The 25,119-nt window shown below is 37.0% G+C and overlaps 1 protein-coding gene across 8 annotated transcripts in view; it reads left to right on the top strand.

Moving 5' to 3' along the window:
- NAV3 (neuron navigator 3) overlaps positions 1–25,119 on the top strand; it is a 517,660-nt gene that overhangs the window by 425,451 nt on the left and 67,090 nt on the right. For all 8 annotated transcript variants that reach the window (XM_033057346.2, XM_033057344.2, XM_033057342.1 and 5 more), the window contains one exon: positions 24,655–24,793. In XM_033057346.2, coding sequence (XP_032913237.1) covers positions 24,655–24,793 — 139 coding nt within the window. The remainder of the gene's footprint in view (positions 1–24,654; positions 24,794–25,119) is intronic.

The following is a 25,119-nucleotide window of genomic DNA, read 5'->3' as shown; positions in this document are numbered from 1 at the left end:
ACTTAAAAAAACCAAATAATTGTTTTTTGTGTTTTTGTCTTAGTTTGGAGGACAGGTGTCTGTTAAGAAAGGCAGGACCCTCTCTTTGAAATGGTGAATGTAAATCCCCTCCCTCCAAATTATTATAATTTTGAAATCAAGGGGCTCTCAGGCAAAAATATGGGAATTAGGAATAACAGTTCTTTACTAGGGAAATTAAAATAGAAATACAGTACTACAAAGAAACAAACCCCAAACCCTGACAAAGTCAGAGTACAACCTGACACCCTGTCAGGCAGGGTGTTGGTAGCAGTCCCATTAAATGGTGGTTGCATCCTCCTGCAGTGACAGATGTGGTTCAGTTGAAGCAGTGCTCCTGCAGAAGGTGCAGTTTCCCTCCAGAGGTCCAGTGGTGATGTGGAGAAATCCGGTTTTCCTCTGGAGTCCAGTGGAGAAAGGGGCTCCCTTAGTGTCCCAAAACCTCTGGTTTTATCTTGGTAAGAAATGTTGGGCTCTTCCCCCTGGCTGGATCAACTTCCAATGGTATGAAGTAATTTTATCAGTCACACAGTGGGACTCAATGGCCATTAGCAGAAAATTACTCCCTGGAGGAAGGATGGATTGTGAAAAGATAAAGAACAATGCCCTGCCTGGTTTCAGTGGATGTCCCATTAGCAGAATATCTGCCGTGGAGATAAGGATCACTGCCCCGACCCTCAACGGATGGTGATAGAAGAGATACCTTTTATCACACTCTGTATTGTAATCCAAGACAGTTTTGCTTTAGCTTGGATGCTTTGACTTCTTTTAGAGAAACATGATTGGCCTTTTGTTGCAGAGGATGTTGGTCAGGTGCAGAGAGAGCCCTAAGCATCCATGAAATGCTGCTGGTGGTTCAGAGGGACCTGAGAGCTCTGCAGTGGTGGAGTGGCTCCCTAAGCTTCATGCCTCAGCACTTCCCAGTTGCTACATGTAGCCAAATGAACACAGAAGAGCCCTTTGTAATGCTCTCAATTACAAAAAAACATTTCATTAATTGCCAGCTATCCCCAGATTGTGAAAATGCAGACATGGCCTGGAGGCATCAATGTATTCTGTGTGCAGTTGGGATGGAACAGGGAGTTTAAACTGCAGTAGCTGGGTATGTAAAACTCAAATGAAGTACATGAGGGGGAATGTATTAAATCTCGATAAATCACTGCTTATTGTGTCAGGAATGGAAAAACATTTATCACAATAGTACTTCAGAATAATATCCTACAGTGACAAAAAATTACTGATAGTTTTTCTTTGTGCTACAGTTTCAAAGTTCTTTGATTCATTTTAGCTCCCAGTTTGGAAAAAGGACTGTGTGTCAGTTCCATCAGGACTTTGTACAAGCCCTAGGAATCAGCTGGCTTCATGTTCTAATCAGAGTAAGATGTCACAAAGCCAATATCAGAGATTCTATAAAAATGTATGGCAGCAACAGTTTTTAAGAAAAAATACATAATTGAAGGTGTGGTGTGTAACAAGTTGCAGTCTTTATACATCAATTCACTTTAATAGTCAGGTCGCTTTAATTTTCCATTGGTTAAACAAGGGAAAGATGTTTTTGGTTTCCTGGTATATTTTCATTTCTGTGTTGGCAGAGAGAAAAATAATTTGTTGGACAAGTACGTATAGAATCATTCATGCATTTCTGGAAAGCTTGTATTATAATGTTTCTCTATGAAGCTCTTACATCTGCTATTTTTCTCTAAATTCCAAGAGAAATCATAGAATTTATTTATTTATTTATTTATTTATTTATTTTAATTGTCACTGGTAAAGCAAGGATTTCTTAAGAACAAACTTCTGGCAGAGTTTTGTTTTTTTTCTTGTTGGAGATGGATTTTTTTAAAATAAGCAGCTACCTCAGTTATTTCTGAGTCACAGCTAATTTAAAGTTAGACCTCCTTCCTTAATGGGTTTCTCTTCCTAGTGCTAGTTTTTCTTCTGATATTTTTATAAAAACCTTAGTATTCCCATTTGGGTAGCATTGCTTCACGATGCTTCTTCTCTGGCGTTATCTCTTGCCTGCAAGACTTGTCTGAAGCCATATTGCTAATTGGTTTCCTCCCCATTTTTCTTTTACAAGAAAGGGCTTTTTTAACCTTCGAACTTTTAACTCACTTTGGTCATTTCTTTTTCCTTGCATTTTTCCTTTTGAAGCAATATTGAATTCCATTATACCTCCTAGGGTGTCTTTTAAGTTCCACCAGCTTTCCTGTATTCCAGTAGTTGTGTTCTTTGCATTTGGGTTTTTTTTCACATTTTCATCTGCTTTCATTCTTATACTCAACATATGTTGGTTTGGTTTGCTTGTTTGTTTGACCAAAGAAAAATATACCAAGCTCTTTCCTCTAGTTGCACCTTTCTAGGATAGACTGTAACTCACTCTGATTCTCCATTTTAATAGGTATTTGATTCTATTAGTTACTCAGCAATTAGCTGTAGACCTTTCCATAGTGATCCTCTCTTTTAAATTTATTGCCACAATGTTTTTGATGGTGAGATTGTAGGTCACCAATGGGTCCATTCTGAAATTTCACTATTTTTTCTGTCCCTTTCTGTCACTGCAGTAAATATGAGAACCTGCTTTTGCTGTTCAGTTATATTTATAAAGATGATTGCCATTTGTTTTCTGGATTGGTTTTGTGGTATCAGATTTTTTTTCCAGTATACCAATTTTCAACAGCTCTGTCCTCTTCCAGCTTATCTTTCAATCTCTTCTAATATCAGAGTAAACTTAAGTGATAGACACTGGCTGGACTCTGGGAGATAGGAACTGCAGTCAGGAATGAGAAAGAACTGCAAAAGGTTGTTGTTGGTATTCAATTTGGGAAAAACTTCTTTGACATACTGCTGCTATGTGGAATAGCCAAAGAATGATTTCAGCTTTGCAAAGTGGGTGACAACAAACATGACAACCAAGAAGTCTGGAGCATGAGAGGAGGAGAAAGTTTCCCAAGACGGCAGAGACTTAACTGCAACAGATTTTAAATGTTTTTGCTGTCTGCAGCTATGTTTTTATTTTATCTCTCACCTGCTAGCCTGCTCTCCAACTTGAATATTACATCTATTAATGTAGGAAGTGGGGAAAGTATTTCACTGTAATGGAGAGCTTTTAAGTAGGGATTTTTTTTGCCCTATATAGTGAAGCCATTTATGGCCACCTTCCTTCACTGCTATGTCTTCCTCAAGATTTCTAGCTCATAAAGGGTTTTTTAATTTGTTTTGTTTTGGGCTTGTGGTTGTTATTTTTGTGTGTGTGCACAGCCAAGCAGTAGGCCTGTTTTTTTGTCTTTTCTGGCTTTAACTCAAGATGGCATTTATGGGAGATGAGAGAGCTTCAGTATGCTGGGATGAGATCCTGCGTGATTGGCTGCCTTTTGGCAGTGATTTACTAAAGCAGCTTTCCTTATCTCCCTGACTGTGAGCCTGGTACATTTACTGCTACAAACACAGATAGCCAGAGGTCTGATCACCTACTCAGCAAAAGTTTGTTGTGTCACAGACTTAGTCATTCAAGTCCTAAGCCTAAGAGTTATTTAATTTTTAATATGAAACATTGATAAGTTCCAACTAAACTGTGGAAGCAATCAGCCATTTTGGATGCATATTGCCATTTGTATAATTTAAATGCAAAGTCTGTTTTGCTTTCTCCAACAAAATAGCATATGCTTTATAGAATTTTTGAAAAAGGATGAATGTGCTCTGGGTTTCAGCCAGAACTATACTAGCTCTTTGTATTGTGTGCAGGTGCTTTGGGACTTTAATAATTAGAGGATCTAATAAAAGAATCAGAGGATAAGCCAGGAAAACTACTACAACGTGGGTTCTCTTTGCCAATATAAAACTCAATCTTTTCTGTTTCACCTAATACTAAATTGGAAACTTACAGGTGTATTTCAGCCCAAACTTACAGCAAACATATTGACGAAATCATTAAATCATTATTAAGTAGCCTCTATTTCAAGCTACCTAGATTTAATTGGTTTACCTTGAAAAATAAACTCCAAAATCCCAAACCAAATAATATGCTATAATTGAACAAGCAAGCAGAGCAAAGGTCCGAAGTTCCTGGATTAATGCTATGTCACTTACTGTTTTTAAATTGTCATAGTACAGTAAATCTACATGGACTATTTCCCTAGACTGACTGGAGAAGGGGGTATGCTTTTTTGTTGTAGGCAACTTTCAGAAGGCAAAATTGTGACCTTTTTCTTTTCCATGTCCACCCTTATGTCACACAAGATTTGAACAAACTCCAAGTGTTGCTTTAATGTTCTGCAGAAAACCCATCCCTGCAAATCACGAGCCAGCACATTACATTTGTATCATCATACCTATGCCTACGTGTGTCCTGCCTGCAGGTGCTTGTCCAAGTGGTGTGAGCCTGTACTCGTGGTACACACCCATGAGCCAGTGCCTGTGTGTGTGTACAGTGAGGGATCAGATTTTAGTGGAGGAAGAAGCGGTGTTCACAAGCTGCTCTGCCTCTTCATGCTGTCACCATCTGTGCTGGCTCTTTGCCTAAAGGTGGTTGACTTTGAATATCACCCTGAAAACTGATAGGTGTTAAAAAACTTAGACGTTGTGACCTTAAGTGGTTAGCAGTGACACAGCGTGGTAAGTTTTTAGCCCTTGAAGGATAAAGTATAAGGCTTGTCTTAGGAAGGTAACAGATAAATAATGACACTATGAGCCAAAGAGAAAAAGGCAGTGAAAATGTTCCCCTAGTGATTATAGATATGTTCTCCAAGTGATTACGGATAGAGTAAAATTATTCATCAAAGAATTTTGCAAAGATGCGTTAGGTTCCAGAAGCTATTTTGGCTCTTCCAGTCTGATGAACTAGATAATTAAAAATTTACTCTGACAGTGTCATTTGGATCTACTAATTATTTACCAATTTCTGCTTGACAGCATAGTGCTGTATACTAGACCTAATTTACATTATCTCTCACTGTATATTTCAGAAGTAGAAATGAGCAAGCAGCATATGCTGGTATTTTCTTTTTGTTACAATTACAAAAGAAGGAAATTTTCTATTATCACTCTGCCATCACCAGTCTTAGGAAGTATCTGGTATTTAATATTTTTATCTACATGTACAGACATTCTCTGATACTCTGAACATCCTTGTGCTGAGTATTTTCCTTATTTTGAAATCAGGGAAATAGAAGAAAAGAGCTGGCTTTTTCCTAAAAATTGATGTACCAAGTCTGCTGGTTTTGTAGACTGGTTATCAACCCTTTTAATCCTCCAGAGTTTAGTTTTCAAAAGTCAAACACCCATTTTTCCTCAAAAGCATCCATTCATTACCTGTGCTTTATTTCTGCACTGTAAGAATGTATTCTTTTTATTAACTGTGATAGATCTGGTCTTTACACCCTTACTTCTCATTTTATTGATTAGGGAAACAACTTTTGTCCGGCTTCTTCTGCTTCTCTGCTCAGTTTTTGCATGTGGTCACCACTAGTGCTTCTACACTTATCCTGGCTGTTTTCTCATCCTCTTGCATCCTAAACACTGGAAATTATGACTAACTGCGGCAAAGATTTCAGTTGCATGTTGCTCCAGTGTGCCGGGAACATATTCAACTAAAATATTTTAGTATTATTTCTAGAGGATACCATAATACATCTTAGAGTAACCTTTAGTAAAGAATATCTGTTAACAACCCCTACAAAGTTAGCTTTACAGCCATTATTCAAATTCAGTCAAAAGCATCACCTAATGTTATTCCTTAATGATTCAGTTGTGCTGGGCGTTGTTCCTTTTCAGCAGAATTCTTCCTTGAAATGGCATTCCTAAAATAGATGGAATATAGCTGTTCATGAAAAGATTAATTGAGGGTATTTGTACTGATAGTGGGGCTGTGAAATTAGAGATTTGGATTGGAAAGTCCCTTTGTTTCACCGTGTAGTCTAATTCAGCACTGTTGCTAAATAATTATATTTGGCTGTTCTCACTTGAATATTCTATTTCCCATACTAAAGATTTTATGTTATGCCCAGAGCATCTCATTAAATTTACTCTTCTGACTGGGCTGGGTTTTTATATAGGTTTTCTCAAATGCAGTAACATAAAATACTAATATAAAAATTAGCAGTTAATACTAGAAGGCAAGAAATTGCAGGGAATATCTGTGAGAGAGCTATCAGAAAAGGAGTCAGAGCATAAAAGGCAAAGAAGCAAAGCAAAATAATATAAAGATCTCGAGGGAATAAAAAAAAGTAATAGCTTTCATAATCTCACTAATAATGCATTAGAAAAGAGGCTTTTCTTTTATCAGATAGTAATGTTTATGTCCATTTTGATGAAGTATTTACTGATTTTCTGCAAGGCTGGGGTTGATTATAAAGCTACAATTAGCACTTAGTAACGATGACAGAAAGAAAAGTTCCTTGATAACTTTTAAATCTGATGTATCTGGACAAAAAGAATCCTAGAATTATGAAAGGAAAAGCAGGGAAACACTTCAAAATTATGCTCTGTGAATTCTCAAAGGCAGGAAATTAGTATTAGTTAATTTGAGAAAATAAATGCTGAGCCGCACAATGGGAATACAACCCACAGGGAATCAAGAGTCATTGTTTAGTAATTCTTATGTTTTATGCAATAAATTTCAGTGTATATTATTTACATAATCCTCACAATGTGATGAAGGTCTGTTATATTTGACAAACAGCCACGATGTGATGGAAGAGAAAATGCCAAGCATATTTCTGTTTTCTGTAGTGCTACTCCTTTGCATTTGCTTTGTGTTTTTTGAAAAAGCTATTTTATAAAGCTTTCAATACCTCCTCTCACTGATAGTTGATTTCTGCTATAAAATAACAGAGGCCTCCCAGACCTGGTACATGAGAACTCAGAAAGAGCTCATTATCTAATCAAGGGGAGGAATCTCCTGACTCACTCTGTGGTATTATATAACTGTGCACATGGTAGGTGGTCTACCTATTAAATGCTAACCCCCAGAGCAGGTTGTAATAAACAGTTTGCTAGACAAAATGGTAGACCAAAATGAGATTTAGCAATTTCAAAACTCTTTTTGGCACATAAACCACAAAGAAACAGAATTATGGCATTTCAGAGTGATTGTTGTCACTGGATAATGTTTTAATATTCATTGTGCTCTTAGTATATCACTAAGTTAATGGACATATTAATAGAATAATGAAAACATTTTCTCTGTAGTAGCAGAAAAATGATTGAGGAAGTTCTCATCCATCAAATATCTGAATATCAAATTAAATTAGAGCAATTCTCAGTAAACTGATTAGAAAATGGTGAGAATGAAGTTAGGTAAAACAATTCAACCTAGATCAAAATAAGATAAATTTTCCAGAACGCCGTTTCCAGATTCCATTTTTCTTCAGGCAATTTCTTGAAAATAACTGCAGCTACTTTAAAATCTTTTCTTTTAATCAATATTTTTTACAGCAGTTGAGATTAGGTTGTTCATTGTAGTGACAACAATGTCGATGAACTCATTTGGCTTTAATGATTTGATTCTGGCAGCAGCTACTAATTCTGCTTACCACGATACCTAAGGTTTTTGTACAAAGGTTAAAGATAGAAGAGGCTCCTGGGACGGCTGACAGGGTGGATTAGTGCTGCTGAGCCCTGCAGGAAAAGGTCACCACTGCAGTACACAAAGGAGGGTTGTCATGGGGGAGGTGAAACCACAACTAGCCTACAAAGAGAGCTTTTGGGTAAATTAGACACTGGCAGGGATAGGTAGGATTTGGTTGTTCTCTCCTGCTTATCTTTGCTTTTACCTATCAACACTGCTTCTAATTTCGCTGCCAGGCAGCCATCATGTCAATGAGACTGTTCTTCCTTCTCTCTCCTCACAATACTGTTTGTTTGTGCCATTTCCAAATAGAACATATTGAGCCAGCATAGCACTGCTGGGTGAGCAAGGGGAAATAAAAGACCTCTTTCTACTGGCAGAGGGTTTTAAGCTATGGGAAGTTCCTCTTGGGTTATAATTTATTTTTGAAGTTGCATGCAGTATTCTGCACTCATCTATGTCTCACTGAGAATTCATGTTCAATCCTAATAATGTCTGTGTCCCACTTTCAGTAAGGGAGTAACAAGATCTCATTACTTAACACTTTACATGATTAGTTGTTGGTGTGTAGGTTTTGGACAGATTCATAGGACTGTGTAGCATGTCGTGGCCTTAGGAGACAATTTCTCAGTTGCACAAGGTAATCTTGGCTATGAAATATGGCTCGCTAGGAAAACGATGGCTCAGCTGTTCACCCTGAAATGTCACACCATTTCAAAGGCTTATCTTTCACAGTGCTGCATATTGTGAACTTACTAGGCTGTACATTGAAGCCTACATACCCGGTGAGAATATTATACATAAATGGCAGTGCATGAAAAAGTGGTAGTTAGCAAAATGATGCCTGAATTAGAAGACATAGGAAGCGATTGCCAGCTTTTGATTTGCATTTAATGGTAGCAAGCTGCATTGAGAGGAAAACTGCTATCTGAATTTGGTGAACTGATGGTCTGGTCTCATTTAAGAGGACTGATTTTTTTCAATACTGGATTTCTCCATCTGGGAGGTGGAGAGTTTTTTTTCCTTACACCACCTTCGTGATATGCTCTCTCATCGACCATTCAGAGTGTTCAGATTTTGGGTTTTTTTGCTGACCTTGTATACTCCAGTTATACTGCAGTATGTTGCAATGTAAAAGTTTTTATTTTATTATTTTTAGGGGTCCAATTGCAAATCACAATAGACATTCCTTTCCAGTCCCAAAAAGTAAACTTCCTAGTGGAGAGTAAGCTGTCAAAAGACATGTTTCACAAACTTCCACTGATTTTAATGACATCACAGAGAGAAGGCGTGGTCTTGAAAATACAGTTTAGTGATTCTACTTCTCAGTTGTGTCCCAGCAAAAAGCACCTCGGATGCATTAAAAAAAGGCAGAGGAAATGAAATGGCTAGTTTGAAGAGCTGTAAACCAGTGAATTTAGTTTTGGAACATGAATATTCATCAGATCTTATTCCCTAAAATAATCATCAAACACAACCTTTATTTGGGAAAGCTGTCAAGTTTGACATACTGTGCATTCAGAACCTGGCTCAGAAATTATTAACTTTCAAATGGAAGGATCTTTTCGAGCAGCATTAAACAGGACATTTTAGCAGTTTATCCTTACATTTTCTTTAGCATTTGTAAAGTTCATGGATTTCAGAGAAATAAAAAGCATCAGTGTAAAATGATGAAGACTTAGTACTCGGGAGTAAACCAACTTCTCCTCCTTCAAACTTTAGAAGGCTAAGAAATGAACTCAGATAATTTTAAGTGGCAAACTAACCTGTCTCATATTTGGGAGCAATAGATAAAAACAAAGAATAGGAGACCTTTCTGCTTTCCCTGCTCAGATGCATTATTTGCCATAATTTTAGGCATATTGTCATCAGACTGAAGGGTGTACAGTAGCTGGGGAAATCAGGACATTTGATGGTATCCTTAACTACTTAAATGTCACAGTTTTAGACATCTGCGGTTGAGAATTTTGATCCCTACCTGAATCCTACATGTCGTAAAGAAAAATTATGTTACCTAATATCGAGAAACTTGTCTTTTGAATCACTCAGAAGTGCTGAAAATCCTCTACATTACAGCCTAATAACAAAGGCAATCTCTGTTCTCTAAGGAAAGTTTCAGGAAAATGCTAATCCTAGGGGAAGAATATTTAGGGATCAATTATACCTTAGAACATAAAGGGCTTTTATTTTTACTCTAATATTAAAAATGTACATTTGCATTATCCTTCTGAATTTCTAATTCCTTTGAAAAGGCTGGCTAGGATCAGGTATTTAATTTTGCACTGCTTTATTAAATATATTTCACTGTTTTCAGTAGGTGTTTTTAAAAATTAGTAAAGTAGTTTTATAGCTCAGTTTGTTTCATTTCTTCCCCAAGAGACTGGTGCCTTTGTTAGTGTCTCAAGTAAAGGATTTTAAAAGAAATTACTTTCAGCAATTGAACCATAAATAAAATAGTTAAAATTTCCTTCAGACAAACTCTGGTAAAAGTTTTTATATCGTAAAAACAAGAAAACAGTCAAAAAATTTTTAGAAAAACCTAAACTGAAGAATTTGATAAGACAAAAGGCAAATAAGCAGAGAATGAAGTATCAGTAGATGTCAGAATTGGTTTTGCTAGCAAATAAATGTCTTGACTTCTACTGACAGAATATTTTGATAGTGGAAAAGAATAAAGATATAATGAGATGGACTCACATGCTGCACAATCTACAGGAGACCACTTAATAGCTTGTTTATTTTCCAAGCATGCACACTGCAGCATTCCCAAGTGTAAGCCATCACATTTGACAGATTTGAGAATGACCAGAGGCCTGAACCAGCAGCTTGCCACGTTCAACTCTGCCAAATGCTTTTAACAGCAGAGTAACAGCAAAAAAGGTGGGGGCTGAGTGCCTTGCCAGTCTTTGGAGATTCCTGGGCTTCGCTGCTAACAGACCATGCCTGACTCATATCCATATTTTAATAAGAAGAGGAAGGAGTAAATTTACAATTTTTCATAGAAAAACTCAAATAAGTGAATGAAAATCCAATGGAGTCTTCTTGTTTGTCACATGAAGTAATCCTTTGATGTTTTCTGTAATTATCTGTAGCAACCATATTCTCTTTGCTTTATGGGGGAGCACCTGCCAAGAGCTGGACAAGTCTGTTTGCAGACAACTGGAACTGGCTTCCAACTCGAACTTTGATTTGGCACTCTTGTTTCTGCTCTTCACCAGCATTAACTACAGTGGCATTTTGGTTTGGTGCCCAGATCTCTGTAGAATGAATCTGAGGCCAAAAAGCAAGCGTGTGCTTAAGCCAACACATGTATCAGGTGCCTCAGCAGGGAAAGAAGCAATACCAAGGGAGGGGAAGGCCACACGCAGAGCTTTGCTGCTGAACACAGAGTATGCTATGGTCTTTTATATTTGACCCTGTACCCTATCCCAGCTTGGCTTTTGAACAGTGTCTATGTATTGTCTCCAACATCCAGTTTTCATATTGTTACTAAAAATTAGTCTTTAACCCATTTAACAATCATTTGCAATTGTCTCACAATCTGAACATTAGAATGGTATTACTTGAATAAGACAAGAATTTCACATGGATTTCTCTTCGATGCAATGGCAATGTTAGAGGTGCCAAGAGAAAATCAGAGATTTGAATGAAAGATAAAGAGAGCAACCATCCTTATTAAGGCAGTGAGTTGGCAAAAAAGTGAAGTGAGGTCAGAGGTCCTCTGACTGTTCTCTCTGGTGTTCTCCTCCTTTGGAAAGTTCCACAAAAATAGCAAGACAATTGAAAAATTCCATCTGTGATACTGCTGCCCCTTTGCCTTTGCAGCAACTGAAGCAATATAGTCAAGAAAAGGGAGTGGTGCTTTTGCAGGATTTTCTTCTGTACTACTGCAAAAAGAAAAGGGTACTCATCATTCATTATTTTAGAAATCTAATACAGAAATAAATGTTGCTTCTCTCATAGTTGGTCCTATCTGTTACATTTTAGCACAATAATCCTAATTGTTACCCACTATAAGATAGGTACCTGTTACTCAAATTTTAGTTCTTCAAAACAATTTTAGGACATTTTGGGTTTTGTATTTATGCCAGTAATTCTGTATCTTTCCTGAAAAATGAAATTTTGGGGGAATTACTTGTGGAAATGGGGACTTCTTATAAGGAAGAAAGTTAGATGTTATAAGCATGGATTATTTGTAGAAGAGATATCATATCAGTAATAGTACATACTGTATGTGTTGGGGATTTTAAGAGGTAAGTTTACAGTAGAGTTTTCACCCTGCCATAACCTGTTCTCACTGCTGCAATACCCTCTGCCCTTTAATTTCCACTGTTTCTGGTAATTTTATGTGGTCTGTCAGAGAGCAAAAATTATCTGAATTTTAGGTTAAACGGGAGACAACAGGGCAATTTCAAGTGGAAAGTAAGTAAACAAAGACTTGACTAATGTAAAGATAACTTCGTTTCTCTGCTGGAATTGTATGGGAGGGGTTTTGCTGCAGGCCCTGTGCTGCTGTCTGTAGTGCCCTTTGTCTGGCTGTGTGTGTCTAGGGTAGAGATGATGCAGCAATTCAATTCTGCAAAGTCCACTCCCTGCTAATGTCTAGAGCTCTGACCTTTGTAGGTGACATTCACCCTTTTTTCATGCAGGATTTGAGCTTGGTGTCCCTCCCTGCTGCAATCCATCATATTTCCACAATCTCTTGTTGTCTCGTCTTTTGTTGCCTTTCTTGCATCCTAATTCTTTCTACAACATTGCAGATTAGAATTTTAATTCTCAGTTCTCCTTGCAGGTGATGAAGAGGATTCTAGTCTTTTCTGTTCTCTTTCCAGCAGGACTACAGGCTTCATGCCTATCCTTTATGGTTTGTTTGGTTTTTTTTCCACATAGAAAAACTGAACTGAAAGAGCAGTAGGCATGCATTCTTTCTTTTTCTTTTCTCAATGATTTTAGATTCACTTCTCCACTTTGACAGCTCGCCTGGGGTTGGGATCTTTTGGGTGGTAATAATAAATACTGAACTTACTCTTTATATTACTAAAGTTAATTAAAAAGTCACACAGCTGCAAGGATAACTTGCACTCAAAATGTGTCTTGCTTGCAAGCCCAGTGGAATCATCACCATTTTGGAGGAACATTTAGACTGGCTCCGAGATGAGGTGTGAGGTGCAGCAAAGTGAGATGCAGCCTGAAGAGATCCTGCCCCTGGTGCCCAGCAGGATGCAGTGGTACTGACAGAGCACATATCCCTTGACAGACAGTAAAGTCCCATGAAGGTGCCAAAATCTCCTCTGCTATGGTCTCTGCCTGCTACCACCACTCCTCAAGCACATGTATGGCTGTGGGAGGCTGGGGAGAACCAACCAGAGGACTTTTGTCCCTGTCATTTATGACTTCTTCAGTCCTATCACAAAATTATTTTTCTGCCCCTTGGTGTTGAACTCAGTGCACTTCCCAATCTTCCAGATTCAATTAAAAACAACCAGAACTTAATTCCTTACATTTTTGGTAGATTTTGATATGTTTGGGGAGTAAATCCACTTGGACAATTATAGATGTGCCTACAGGGAGATCAGGCATTATTTTTCTGCTACTGAAAATGTTTACAGGTAGAAATGTGTTCCCTTTTTAAAACCTGCCATTCACACCACCTCTGCAAACTGTGTCAAAAGTGTCTTGAGTCCATGAGTACCATTATTCTCTCTCAGTCGATCTGGCAATAATAGCAATTTCAGTACTTTCATCCCCAGGAAAGGGAGAACTCATGGTGAGATACATTAGTGCAGCCACCTTTTCAGCTGATAGGGGTTCTTTTAATGTGCTGTTTCTCTGAAATTTGAGCTAAAAATAGCCAAGGGAATTATTCTGTTATCCAGAAGAAGGACTGCGACTTTCTAAAGGGTTTAGGTTCTTTATTTTTTGAAGAAAATTGTTTACAAAACAGATGGCAGCAATGCTTCCAAGAAATAAATATCTGTCACTGTACTGGGAAGAATACCAAAATGTTTAGTATGCATAAAAATTGATTATTATTTTTTGGTTGTGTATCTTTAGAGATTTAATCAAAATATGTCATTTCTTTTTAGAGGAATTTTTCATATTTTGGCTCTGGTTTCGCATTCAATTTGGAGTGATTTCTTTTAGATTATTACAAGAGAAATTAAAATATGTTTCATTTAGGAAAAATGAAATGATCTTTTAAAATGTTGGTTGCCATTTTGTGTTACCCTTTATTATTTTATTATATATACATTTCTTCATATGGCTAGCATATGTTATAATATTTCATTGAAGATACTTCAATTTACTGAAAGGTACTTTGGTTCAATGTTGAATCATTTCCACAATGATTTGAAATATCAAGTGAAGTAAATTGAACCTTCTGAAAGCTCAGATATAAAAAGAACATTTGTAGTGTCCTATTACACCTGTTTTCTCCCTGCAAGAGTTACTTCTGATTTTAATATGATTAAGTAAGTATAGATTGACTGAAATTTAAAAATTAGCTCCTAAGCTATTCCATTTTTTGAGAAAATAATATTTTTATAATTTTGCAAGATGTTTCATTTTGCATTTTAAAAACAGTGTATTGTCGACTATATTTTATTTGAAAATTTCCACCTATCTTTATATCCCCACAGCTCCATGATAGTTTACTCTTTCATAGTCCAGAAACCTAAGCAGTTTATCTGGCCTATAACTTACTCCTAAATCCCTGCCTCTTCCAGACTCTTTAAAATTGGATAAGGATTAAGTTGAAACCTCAAGTAACAGTTCCAAAAGTGAGCTCCTACCCTTACTGGCAAGATGATAAACACATGGCTTTTTTAAGGACTTTTTAAGAGACTATGAGACCAACAGGGATTGGGTACCACTAGCATATGGAATAAGAAATATGTTTGAAAATGTGTGGTGATAGAATTAATGACAGCTGTGATCTCTGAGCACAATTACATTACTATTACTGTCAATGACTGCTGTTAACCACCATGTGAAAAGCAGTCATGTAACATAAGGTGCAAATGAATAGTGTTTAGATTTGCTGCAAAAGCCTGGCACAAGTCAGGATTAAAGATAACATTAAACCCTTCAAACAGAATTTATCTTAAAGTAAGCAGGATCAATAATATAAATTCCAAGATAGCCCTTTAATGCAGAGCAAGAAAATTTTGAATATTTGAGATATTGAAAAAAAAAATCAAATACCAAATAAATGCTTGGATGGCTAAGCCTCTGTAAACAGTTAGGTTCTAAAATCTGTGTTTTCTAAACTCAGCACCCTGGGCTTTGTGAGCAAAAAGGCTAGAGGGTTTTGAAAATCTCCAAATCTCAAACCTGAATAAAAATGTTCTGTGAACCTATTTATTGAAAAAAGACTAAAGATATACCTGAACTGCATTAAGGTTTTGGTTTTGCTAATTTATAAATAGTCTGATTTTACATATATAATCATGAATACATTTAATTCATATTGCACGTTTTGTCTCAGAAATACTTCTGCTTTGCCTGTGTCCTCATGTGACTGTGTATTTGCTCGAGAGTTATGAAATATAATTTTTGACCTTTATGTTTTAAGCAAAGTTTTATTAAAATCAGCCAGTAGTTTTTTCCAGGCAGCAGTGATGAGCAAGACCCTGAAGGCCAGATGCACAGGGAGTGTGACTACTGAAGCCTTTATTCCTTACTGATGCTGAAAATCAGGTCATGCAGATGCAGGAGAAAGTCCCTTCCCGCTTTCTACTAAAGCTGTAACCTGGGTCATTACTCAGCAAAATTTGGGAAAGAAGCAAGAGGTATGAGATACAATCATGCCAAAACAAAACCAAATAAAGAAAGACCCTTGTGTTCTGCTTAACTTGTCCTTTGCCAGACAGGTTGTTGTTGGGATGCTGACTGCAAGCAAGTAATCCTATTAGATTTCAGGAAATAGGCTTACCTTGTTATCTGAAAATATTTGGGTGGATCAAGCTCTCAAAGAGGTTCAAGGGGGAAGGTTTTTGTTAAGAACCACTTTGACCTAGCACCTTTTCCCATAATCACAGCTTATTGCTAAACTCAACAAACCAGCACCTCCTCTTGAGACCTGGAGGGAAAGAATAACTTTGCACAAGGCTATGTGTGAGGAAGCACACTGTTCCCCCCCACCAGACTGAACTGCTTTTACACTTTCAGAGGCACTGTTTTTCCAACAGTTCTCTTGTGTTCAGAAATGCTCCCTGCAGCCAGAATGCTCTTCCTGGAATGCCCTACTTGGATGGCAGTGCAAGGCTGCCAACTCTGGGGCCATGTTATGGTAAGAAGGTTATTAGGGAAGGCTGCAATGAGGTGACAGGGTCCAACTCTATGTTGTTGCCATCAGCCTACACTTGTAAAGTATGATTTTAAAAAACCCAGTGAAATTACAAATTAAATATAAAAATTTTGGTTTAGTCTCTGTCTGCCACATCTTCCCATTGTAAGCAAATGACAGTGTGGGGTAACAAATATTCATTACCAAGCCAAAACCACTCTAAATTTTGCTGTACCACAGCAGCAAAACTGGATTTAAGACTTGCTACATCATGATTTAGAGGATGAGTATCATGACTACAGTGAGGACAGATTTACTTACCATTCTGCTAGCATAGTTATGTACACTGTTTTTTTCAGATTGATTTAAATCAGATGCAGACAGGAAAAATAAATCCTTGCTTCTGCTCATAAGCAAAAGCAAGACAGGTAGTTCTAGCAACAAAGATGATTAAGCATGAGAGACTATACGCAGCAGGAGAGGCTACCAGTAAATCAGGATTTTGACATTGGGCAAATAATTACTGGGAATAGTTCTCCTCTGAACAATTATCAGGAAGATCTATTTGGTTTCTTAATATGCTGTAGAGACAAGGTTGAATGAAGATGTTTGATATTTTAATACCTCTCTGAAGCAGCTGACTGACAGTTTGCAAAGGTGAATGACAAATTCTGCTTATTGCGTGTTTCAGGGGCTGGTTTTGGTATGATTTTTCTTGCACTATAAATACACATACCATGACATACTTCTTTATGTTTGATACATCGTATTTATCTTCTCAATTTGGGGATGGGAATTGGCCATACACAAAATGAAGATTTTTACTTCATAAAGTCATGAGGTAACAAGAAGTAACAGGGTTTTATATTGCTTGTTAACTTCTGAAGAACTGCATGGGCAGTTTGTATTTTGCTTATTTATGCTCATTCAACTAATGGTAATTAGCCCGTCTGAATCCGCATTTGAAAAATGTAAGCATCTCTTGCATCCAGTGTGTAGAGAACTGAACAAACAGCAGCAGGAAGACAATTCCATCAAAAGATTTTCTCCCTTTGTTGTGATATTGTCAACAGCTCTTGATGGAATTACTTTCTTACATCTTGCTTCAGTCCATATATTACTATTTTTCAAAGATTGTTCAAAATATAATTAAAAATGGATGCTTTTTTTGTACCTCATGTAAAAAAATAATAATAGAACAACCCTGTACATTCCATAAACAATATATCTTTCTAATTGGATAATTATTGTTTTGTTCACTTGCATAAATTTCATTGTACAGAATTCCTTCTTCTGATTGTTTATTCATTCTCTTAGGAATTGAGAGCTAGGTAATGACTTTCTGCTGTCCATATCATGTCAGATTAAGTGTTGTATTCAGAAATAAGTGGAAATCAGAAGGGGTTCTGGCAAGGACTTATTCAGATCCTGTGGTGTAGGTGTGAAGGTTTTGCATGGTATGTATAATTATCTCAAGGAGTGTAAGTCTTCCATTAGTTCTTTTTTTTTTTTTTTTCCCTGCTGGGTCTAAAACCAAATTATTTCTTAAGGCACTTATTAAATGCTTGGAAGAATATGGAAATTAACTGACCTTGCAAAAATGCATTTTTCTTTAATTGTGCTCTTGGGTTAGCTGTATTTTCTGTAGCAGGATATAATTCTCTAATTGGATCTTCTTATAAGAAAAATTTCTAACATGAAATAAGAAATCCTTGCAATGTGATACCGCATTAAAGCAGATGCATAAATGCATTCCTATTCTTTTTAACTCTAAACTGCTTTCCTTCAAATATGCTGAGGGCATCCATTTTGAAATGCACATGGCATGTTTTTCTACCTTAAAGGCCTCAAAGTAATTCAGGATTAAGGCTTCAGCAGTCGCCTTATTTCGGTATGACATGTAATGCATTACACTTGCTGAGGAAAAAGTGGTGGAGTATGAGTCCAACTGGCCATGTTTTCATTTAGCTATGAGCACAGAATAGCTATAGGGAATTTTATGACTCCTGTAAGTTTCTAGTTTGATTCAGGGTCTGAGCTTTGGCTCTCCCAGTCTGTGGAATGAAGGAAAGTATTGATCTTACAAACTCTGTGCCCTCTTGAATCTGTCTGTGAAGGGTCAGTGTAGCTGTTTCATGAATAATGAGCAGCTGAGATCACAGAAGAAGATTTAAAAAGGATTAATTCATGTCGAATTGAACTTTGAAGGAGAAATTTTGCCAGCTGATATATTGGCATGTTAGTGAGGAGTTGCTTGAAGTAAAACTGTCCAATTATTTTCTTATCTTTTCCTCTTAATGAGCTAAGAGATCATTTCTGTTTTCAGAAGTCAATTATGGGAGTAGCTATAAAATCTTTATATTCAGCTGAATCCTGTCTTACTCTCCTGAAACATGACCTGAAATATGGGTGTCAGAGAACAGAGTTCATGGCAGCAGCCCAGAATGCATGTTAATATTCACTTCATTGGTGTGCTGTAGAGAAGCAATGACCACCTGCATGGAGTGTGTTGTGGAGGCTGATTTTTCTATTTTGTTCCCTGTTTCATGGATTTTATATATGTAGAAGTACCTTAAACACTATCTTCCACTTGCAGGGCTTCACTTGCTTGAGTAAAGGTGTACTAAGTTCAAACTTTCTGCTGTGGGCATGTAATTTAAGTCCTATGCTTGCTGTTATCTCTCCAGTCTTTCCTGTGTACCTTTTGGATGTCTCTGCCTTTGTTGACTACCTAAGTGATTAAATGCTGACTTTGTGTTTCCTAACTCACATTTAATGTGGATTCCTTGCACATCACTTACACAAACTCTCTTACACCCCAGGTAGCTGTTCACCTCACAGGCACCTAAATCTAGGGATTTTGTGGGTTTAGAACACTGTAATTTATAGAAGTATCCAGTTTAACTGAGGATGTCCAAGTCCTATCCACTGCAGTAAACTACTGTACAAACATCTTCTTTGGCAACCCTGGAAGTATGCTATACTAATCAAAGAAATTCCTAGTGTTTCTCATAAATCTATTGTTTCTATGCAAAACTGTGTAGTGACATACAGAGGCTCTAAGAAAGGGACAGGAGACCTGCATCATCTATGGATTCTTTGACATAAAACAATGAGCTGTGTGCAGGCAAAGGAAGGGGTAACACCTTACTGCTCTCCACTGATCCCTGAGGGTATGTGAGTTCCATTGGCATTAGCAAGAATGTGACCAAGGATTTCTCTTTCCTAATCAAGTACACGTGTCCACTGTGGTCTAAAGCTCTTCATATGCAGTACAAAACATGTGACACATACAGTGCTACTTTTCATTCAGCTACAGACAGAACAGTTATTCTGATTAAATGAATACTTCAAGAGGAAAGCTGGTGTCATTTTCTAGATCTGTGTTTTTGAAAGCTCCTACTTCCGCTCACAAAAATGGGTGATGAACCCAAGAACACAATGCGAGCAACTTGTCAAATTGTGCAAGGACTGGATACATTGAAGGAAACATTTTCTGGTGCTCATGATAGCAAGACTGGAGTCTTGCTGTGTCTGATGATCTCGTGAAAAGCTTCTTTATTTGCATACTTAGTCACTTTGGCTGGAGGTGATCTCAGAAATTAATGTAGTATGCCGATGTTAAAACAAATTCCAGGCACTGATCCAGCTTAACAGTATGGTGAACTTCAATAAGCTGGCAAGTTTAAGGGTTTGTAGGAAAATGCTGAAAGTAGAAGCAGGAAGGGTGGGCGGAACAATGATCATGTCTAAGTGCTCTGTCGTGTCCTGTCTGCAACTAGACTGCTTTGATTTTCTGAAACAACTACTTTGAAAGGAGAATATTTATCCATGGAGCTAATACAGATTGTTAATACCACTTCCTCTTGTGGTATTGCCTTCAGAATTCATTCCTCTCCTAATCCAGTGCATTTTTACTTTCAGACATCATGCAAAAATCTAGGAAAATGTGTTGTATATTATCTGCAGGTCCTCATTGTGTAGGCTACAGTCAACTGGCATCTTTGCCCTGAAGCTCTATTGGTTGCCTGCCTGATGCATGAAATAATGTCTTATTTTGTATGAAATATTCTTCATTTGGTTCATATACTTCATTGTGTGAACTCAAAAGAAAAGTCCCAGATACTTGTGGAAAGCAAAAGAAATCAAGATTCATGAGCACAGCTGAGTGCAATTTATCTTTCCTTTTGAGGATACTTGTTGGAATGTGTTTGTAAGCTTTGTTCACTCTCCATACTGATGTTAAGTACTGTGTTTTGCCTTCAGACACCTTGCTATTTCCAGAACATTATGTGGTAGGGAAGTCAATGAGAGGATTATTTTAAGGAGATCTTTTCAGGACTAGCACACACAAATGAAAGTGAGACAAAGAGTGATACTGAGACTAACCAACTGTGTAGATAGCAAGTTGTGGATTTCTCAGCTTTATGGAGTATTTGATATGGTCAAGGAGTTGAAATGTTGCTTGAAGGATTTGGAACAATTTGTGAAATACTGGGATGTGTGCAATATTCATAGCCACCTTCACCAATTAGTGACAATGTCTTGCATCAACATGGGCAAGTATTGTTCAGATTTGACAGATGCATGCTAGAACTGGGGGATGAGCTTTAGCTAGTGCAAATTATCTCATTGGCATAACTAGTACATCAAAAGAAAACAAAGATCTAAGCAGAAAGAAAATTGACAAAGTTACTGCAAAGAATCTGGGCAAAGTCAGAAGGCATGATGTATGTTTTTGGATGAAAACTGTAACACAGTGGCCATAAGTTTAACCATTTGTGCATGTATTTGTCTGCATTTTACAGATGTAAAGCTGAGGTACAGCAATAGTAAGGCCAAAAAAGTGGTGCTGGGTTTTTACATGGAGTTTGAGTTGATAGTAACTTCAATTTTAAGATATCCCTGCAGCAAAATGTAGGTTCAAAGCACATATTTCCATGCATTACATTTTTGCAAGTTGAATGCAAACCACTAAAATAAATTAGAAGCTCTTATTGGTGTCCAATTTATTTTAAAATGTTGGTTAAAGTCACCTTGCAGATTGCAGGGAGTCTGACACACCAGAGGTTTCAATCATGCATCATAGAGTCCCTTTTGTTGCAGAACTTTCAGCTCTTTTGAATGAAGACAGAAAACATGTTTCCTTAATGCAAAATTCAGATTAATCCCTTAAGCAGGCCTCTTACAAGCACTAAATTAATTAAACATTTCTAGAGAAAAAATAATATGTGGTTGTGTTATCAAACACTGTGGTGTTGTATGCATTCACAATGCATCCAGTGACTACTGGATTGTTTGCTTGTTCTCTGTTTGCTGATTTGAACCTAAACAAAGCAGAATGAGCTGAGCTGCTGAAAATAAAAATCTGCCAGGTACATGCAAGCAGTGATTTTTGAAGACAATTATGAATTATCCAGATTTAAGATTTCTCTTAGAAATAGCAAAATTCATACCCTTAACGTGAATATTATGTCTCCAGGTCCTCTTGGGATCCAAGGGTTTCTACAAGAAGTTGCCAGAACTTGTCAAAACAATGCACTTTTCTCTGAGAGCCTTAGTCTCCCAGATAGCTGAACACCATTTGGTGACATTTCCTTTTAAAGAAATCAGCCTGAGTCTAATGCCAAGAAAAATGAAGCAAATTCTGTCATCATTATACAGCAAAGTGGTGTAACACATTAATGAGCAGCAGCGCTAACCTGACCTGTCATACACTGTAGAATGTGTGAAAAAGAGAAAAGTAGATGAAAAATAAAATAATAAAATGAAAGATGGATCTCAGACAGTATATTAAAATATAAATAAATATTGTTTTGATGAAGGGTAGGAGGAACAAGAACTAAAATTAGTTTTCTACAGGCTCCCACAATGGGTTTTGAATCTCAAAGTGATACACAATAATTTTATCAGATATTTGTCATGAGTTTGCAAGTTTAAAGGATACATTAATATGAATCATCAATAATTTTTTTCCAAATTATAAACAAGGCATTTTCATAATAAAAATCATACTTGACTGATAGCAGCTCTAGTATCTAGATTTGGGGAAAGACATCTGTAAAAGTAGAAACAGTAAGTACTGAAATGCAAAAATTTAGCTGCATGAGCATGTTAAAACAACTCTGGATAATAAATTAAAGTATGCAAAAATAACAATCTTCATTGCCAAAGGGGAAACTGCTATGGTCTGTTCTGTTGTAGTTTTTGGGTTTTACGTTGGGTCAAGTAGGCATCCATTTCTGTAACAGTCCTTAGAATATGCCAGAAAGAAAGCAGGTTCCAATAGTCCTGGTTTTTAAAGGCATACTGAATATTGTCAGAAATTTTGGTGTATGAAAACCCCCAGATTTACAAAACGTCTTGAACACCTATCATAAGAGAAAAAAAATCCAGGCAAATACAGTGATGACTCTGAAAGGTCAGTGGTGGAGGTGTCAGAATCATCTTCTATACGACTTACAAGATGGCCATGAGTGTTCCCCAAACCCACTAATAATCTACTGGTGACTGAGGTGTGATCAGTGTTAAACACCACAGAGAAGCCATAATAGAAAACATACTAATATTTGCCTGAAAAATTTAGCTGTAGAGAGCATAGTTATATTTTATTAATCAGTTGAACTATTCCAAAATTTAGAAAATGTGAATTCTCTTACAGAAAAAAAGGAGCACAAAATGAAGTATGAAAAATTAAAATAGAGTATAATAACAAAGGGACATGGAGAAAGAGGATGATATTTTATCTTTAGAGTCTTAGGTAGAGTCAGAAAACTGATGGTCAAATATTATTTGACATGAATTTCATACATTAAAAGCTCATGTTCCTTCTGGAAGTATCTAATATATATAATTTTGGATCTGGTTTATGATTTTTTTTGTTGTTTTTTAAAGAGCAGCTTTTAATTAGGTCATATTATCTTTTCTACAACTTAATCACATTTATATTATTTATGTTTTTATCCATCCTTAAGGTTCTCAGTCTTAACACTGTTCTAAAGATATATTCCCATGTGGTACACAGCATTTTATTAATGGCTTTTTAGCATCAGTGAAATTATGTATCACATTAGACAGTGAAAAACACAGAAAGCTTGTGAACAAAATGAGTAGTGCCTCAAAGATGGTTCTTAGATGAATGTGGACAGCCTATTATGTATGACACTATAACTTCGTTATTAAATCACTCATGTGTTTATCACCTGGAAGTGTAGCAGAAGACATATTTATTTGTAGTCATTGTGCTCAGTGGTGGAAAGTGCAGTACTGTAATAAACTCTTGCCCTCTGAAATATGTTTATCTTGTCACCGAGCTGGCTTACTAATGTGATTTTCCACCTTTCTCAAAAGAAAGGTAATGCTTGCTGCAGTTGCTATGATACAAGACTAGTGCACTGAACTTTCTGGTACATCAGCACACATTTTGTTCCTTGTCATTGCTGCTGTCTCCCAAAACTCCAGATGTAAAATAAGGATTCACAGATATTTTTCTTGTTTGCTCTGAATTACTAGTGGCAATATCACTGAGATTTAATTTAATTAGGGGATTGAATTACATTTATTTTTTCTAAAAATTGTCTCATGAGGCTACAACAAAACAGGATAAAAGGCACTCTCTTGTGTTTGGGACTTAATCAGCAGGTGTGAATGCCTAGCTTTGTCTTTCTAGAAGTTACATATCTAGAAAAGGCTTTATCAACCACTCTAAGAGAGGAAAAGACAAAAAGAGTCATCTTCAGTGGACAGTTTACACCACAAGCCTGAGACATTTTAAGCCAGGATGAATTACCTCTGGAGGAGGCTACTTTTAATGCTGGTTAGAGAGGACACCAAGATAATGTAAATGAGATACCTAATTTTTATATACCTAAAATTATAGCAGATGAATCCCACTGAAAGTGATAAGGTGAATTTTTTTTCAAACTTTTGGCCTGTGAATAATCCAAAACAAGATGAACAGGTGGAGATGTAGCAAAAATACTGGAAGTATAATGCTGTATATGGCAATAAAATAAAAGTCAAAATGTGAAGCCATAGAGAAGTAATTCTGTGGAGAAAAGTCTGAGAAATACAAATAGATTTCCCTTCCTTGCAAAAGCAGGGCTTTTGTGAGAGTTGGTAATGACATCCTTGTAAGAGCAGCCTCTTTCTCATTTGCATCCTTTTCCTCAATCTCCCAAAGCAAAGCAGTTGACAGACTGTGTTTCTTAAGAGATGTGTAACGTGTTCTCTGTCAGCTCCAGTGACTGTTCTCAGGGATTCCTATTTTGATGACATTGGCGCAGCCAGATAGAGACTGAAGACAAGAAAATAAAATTCTTGCTGTCAGTGGATTAGTCTGCAGAAAAGATGCTCCTTTTTTTGTTTTTTGTTTTTTTTTTTTGGTAGCCTGGCAATTCAACAGGTCTTCTTCAAGATATTAATAATGTTTTGACTACCAGTATCAGGTAAGCTTAATGGATTTCCCTGCCAGTGTACTGAATGCGATTGCAGTGAAGTATGAAACGAACTATTTTAATGACTTATACTTAGACCTGGTGTTAATTTTTCAAGGACACCTGCATCTTTCTTTCATTAATTGAACAAGCAACCTCTTGACTGCGAGTGAATAATTAATTTAAAAGTCTGAAGAACAATATTCATTGTACCTTAGGAAATAGTACTGGAAGGTTTCTGGTGTGAATTGCTTGAAAAATAAGTAATCTCATCTATTGATTCTGAGATGCTTTCTGTCCATTGAGACACAGTATGTAAAGTAGATGTGCTCCTTTCTCTGCAGCTGGGATGACAGCAGCTCGGTTAGCAGTGGCCTCAGTGACACTCTTGACAACCTCAGCACAGATGATTTGAATACCACCTCATCTGTCAGCTCTTATTCCAACATAACAGCCTCTTCAAGGAAGAACACCCATGCCCAGGTGAGTAGCTATGTTGCAATTTGTTGCAACACCCCCCAAGAAGACAGGATAACAAAAGAAAAAGTTTGGTATCAATGCCTCTAAACAAATGAAGTATTCATATATTTTAAAATCCCCTATTACACCAGAATGCAAGATCCATAGACTCCATTGACCCAGCCTTGGGCAGTGAGCTGACATTCCAGATTCCCTGCTCTCAGGGCATGCATGACTGCTGAAGGTGCTGGTTGGTGAGACCCAGCTCTGCCCATCCTGGGGGAGCTCCCACTGGTCCTAGCCCCTGCTGCACCTAACACAAAAAAACCACAATGTAATTGTGGATTTCT

This window comes from Catharus ustulatus, chromosome 4 (assembly GCF_009819885.2).
Source record: "Catharus ustulatus isolate bCatUst1 chromosome 4, bCatUst1.pri.v2, whole genome shotgun sequence".
NCBI lineage: Eukaryota > Metazoa > Chordata > Aves > Passeriformes > Turdidae > Catharus > Catharus ustulatus.
The sequence above is the reverse complement of the archived record's forward strand: the minus strand, read 5'-3'. Positions and strand labels throughout refer to the sequence as shown.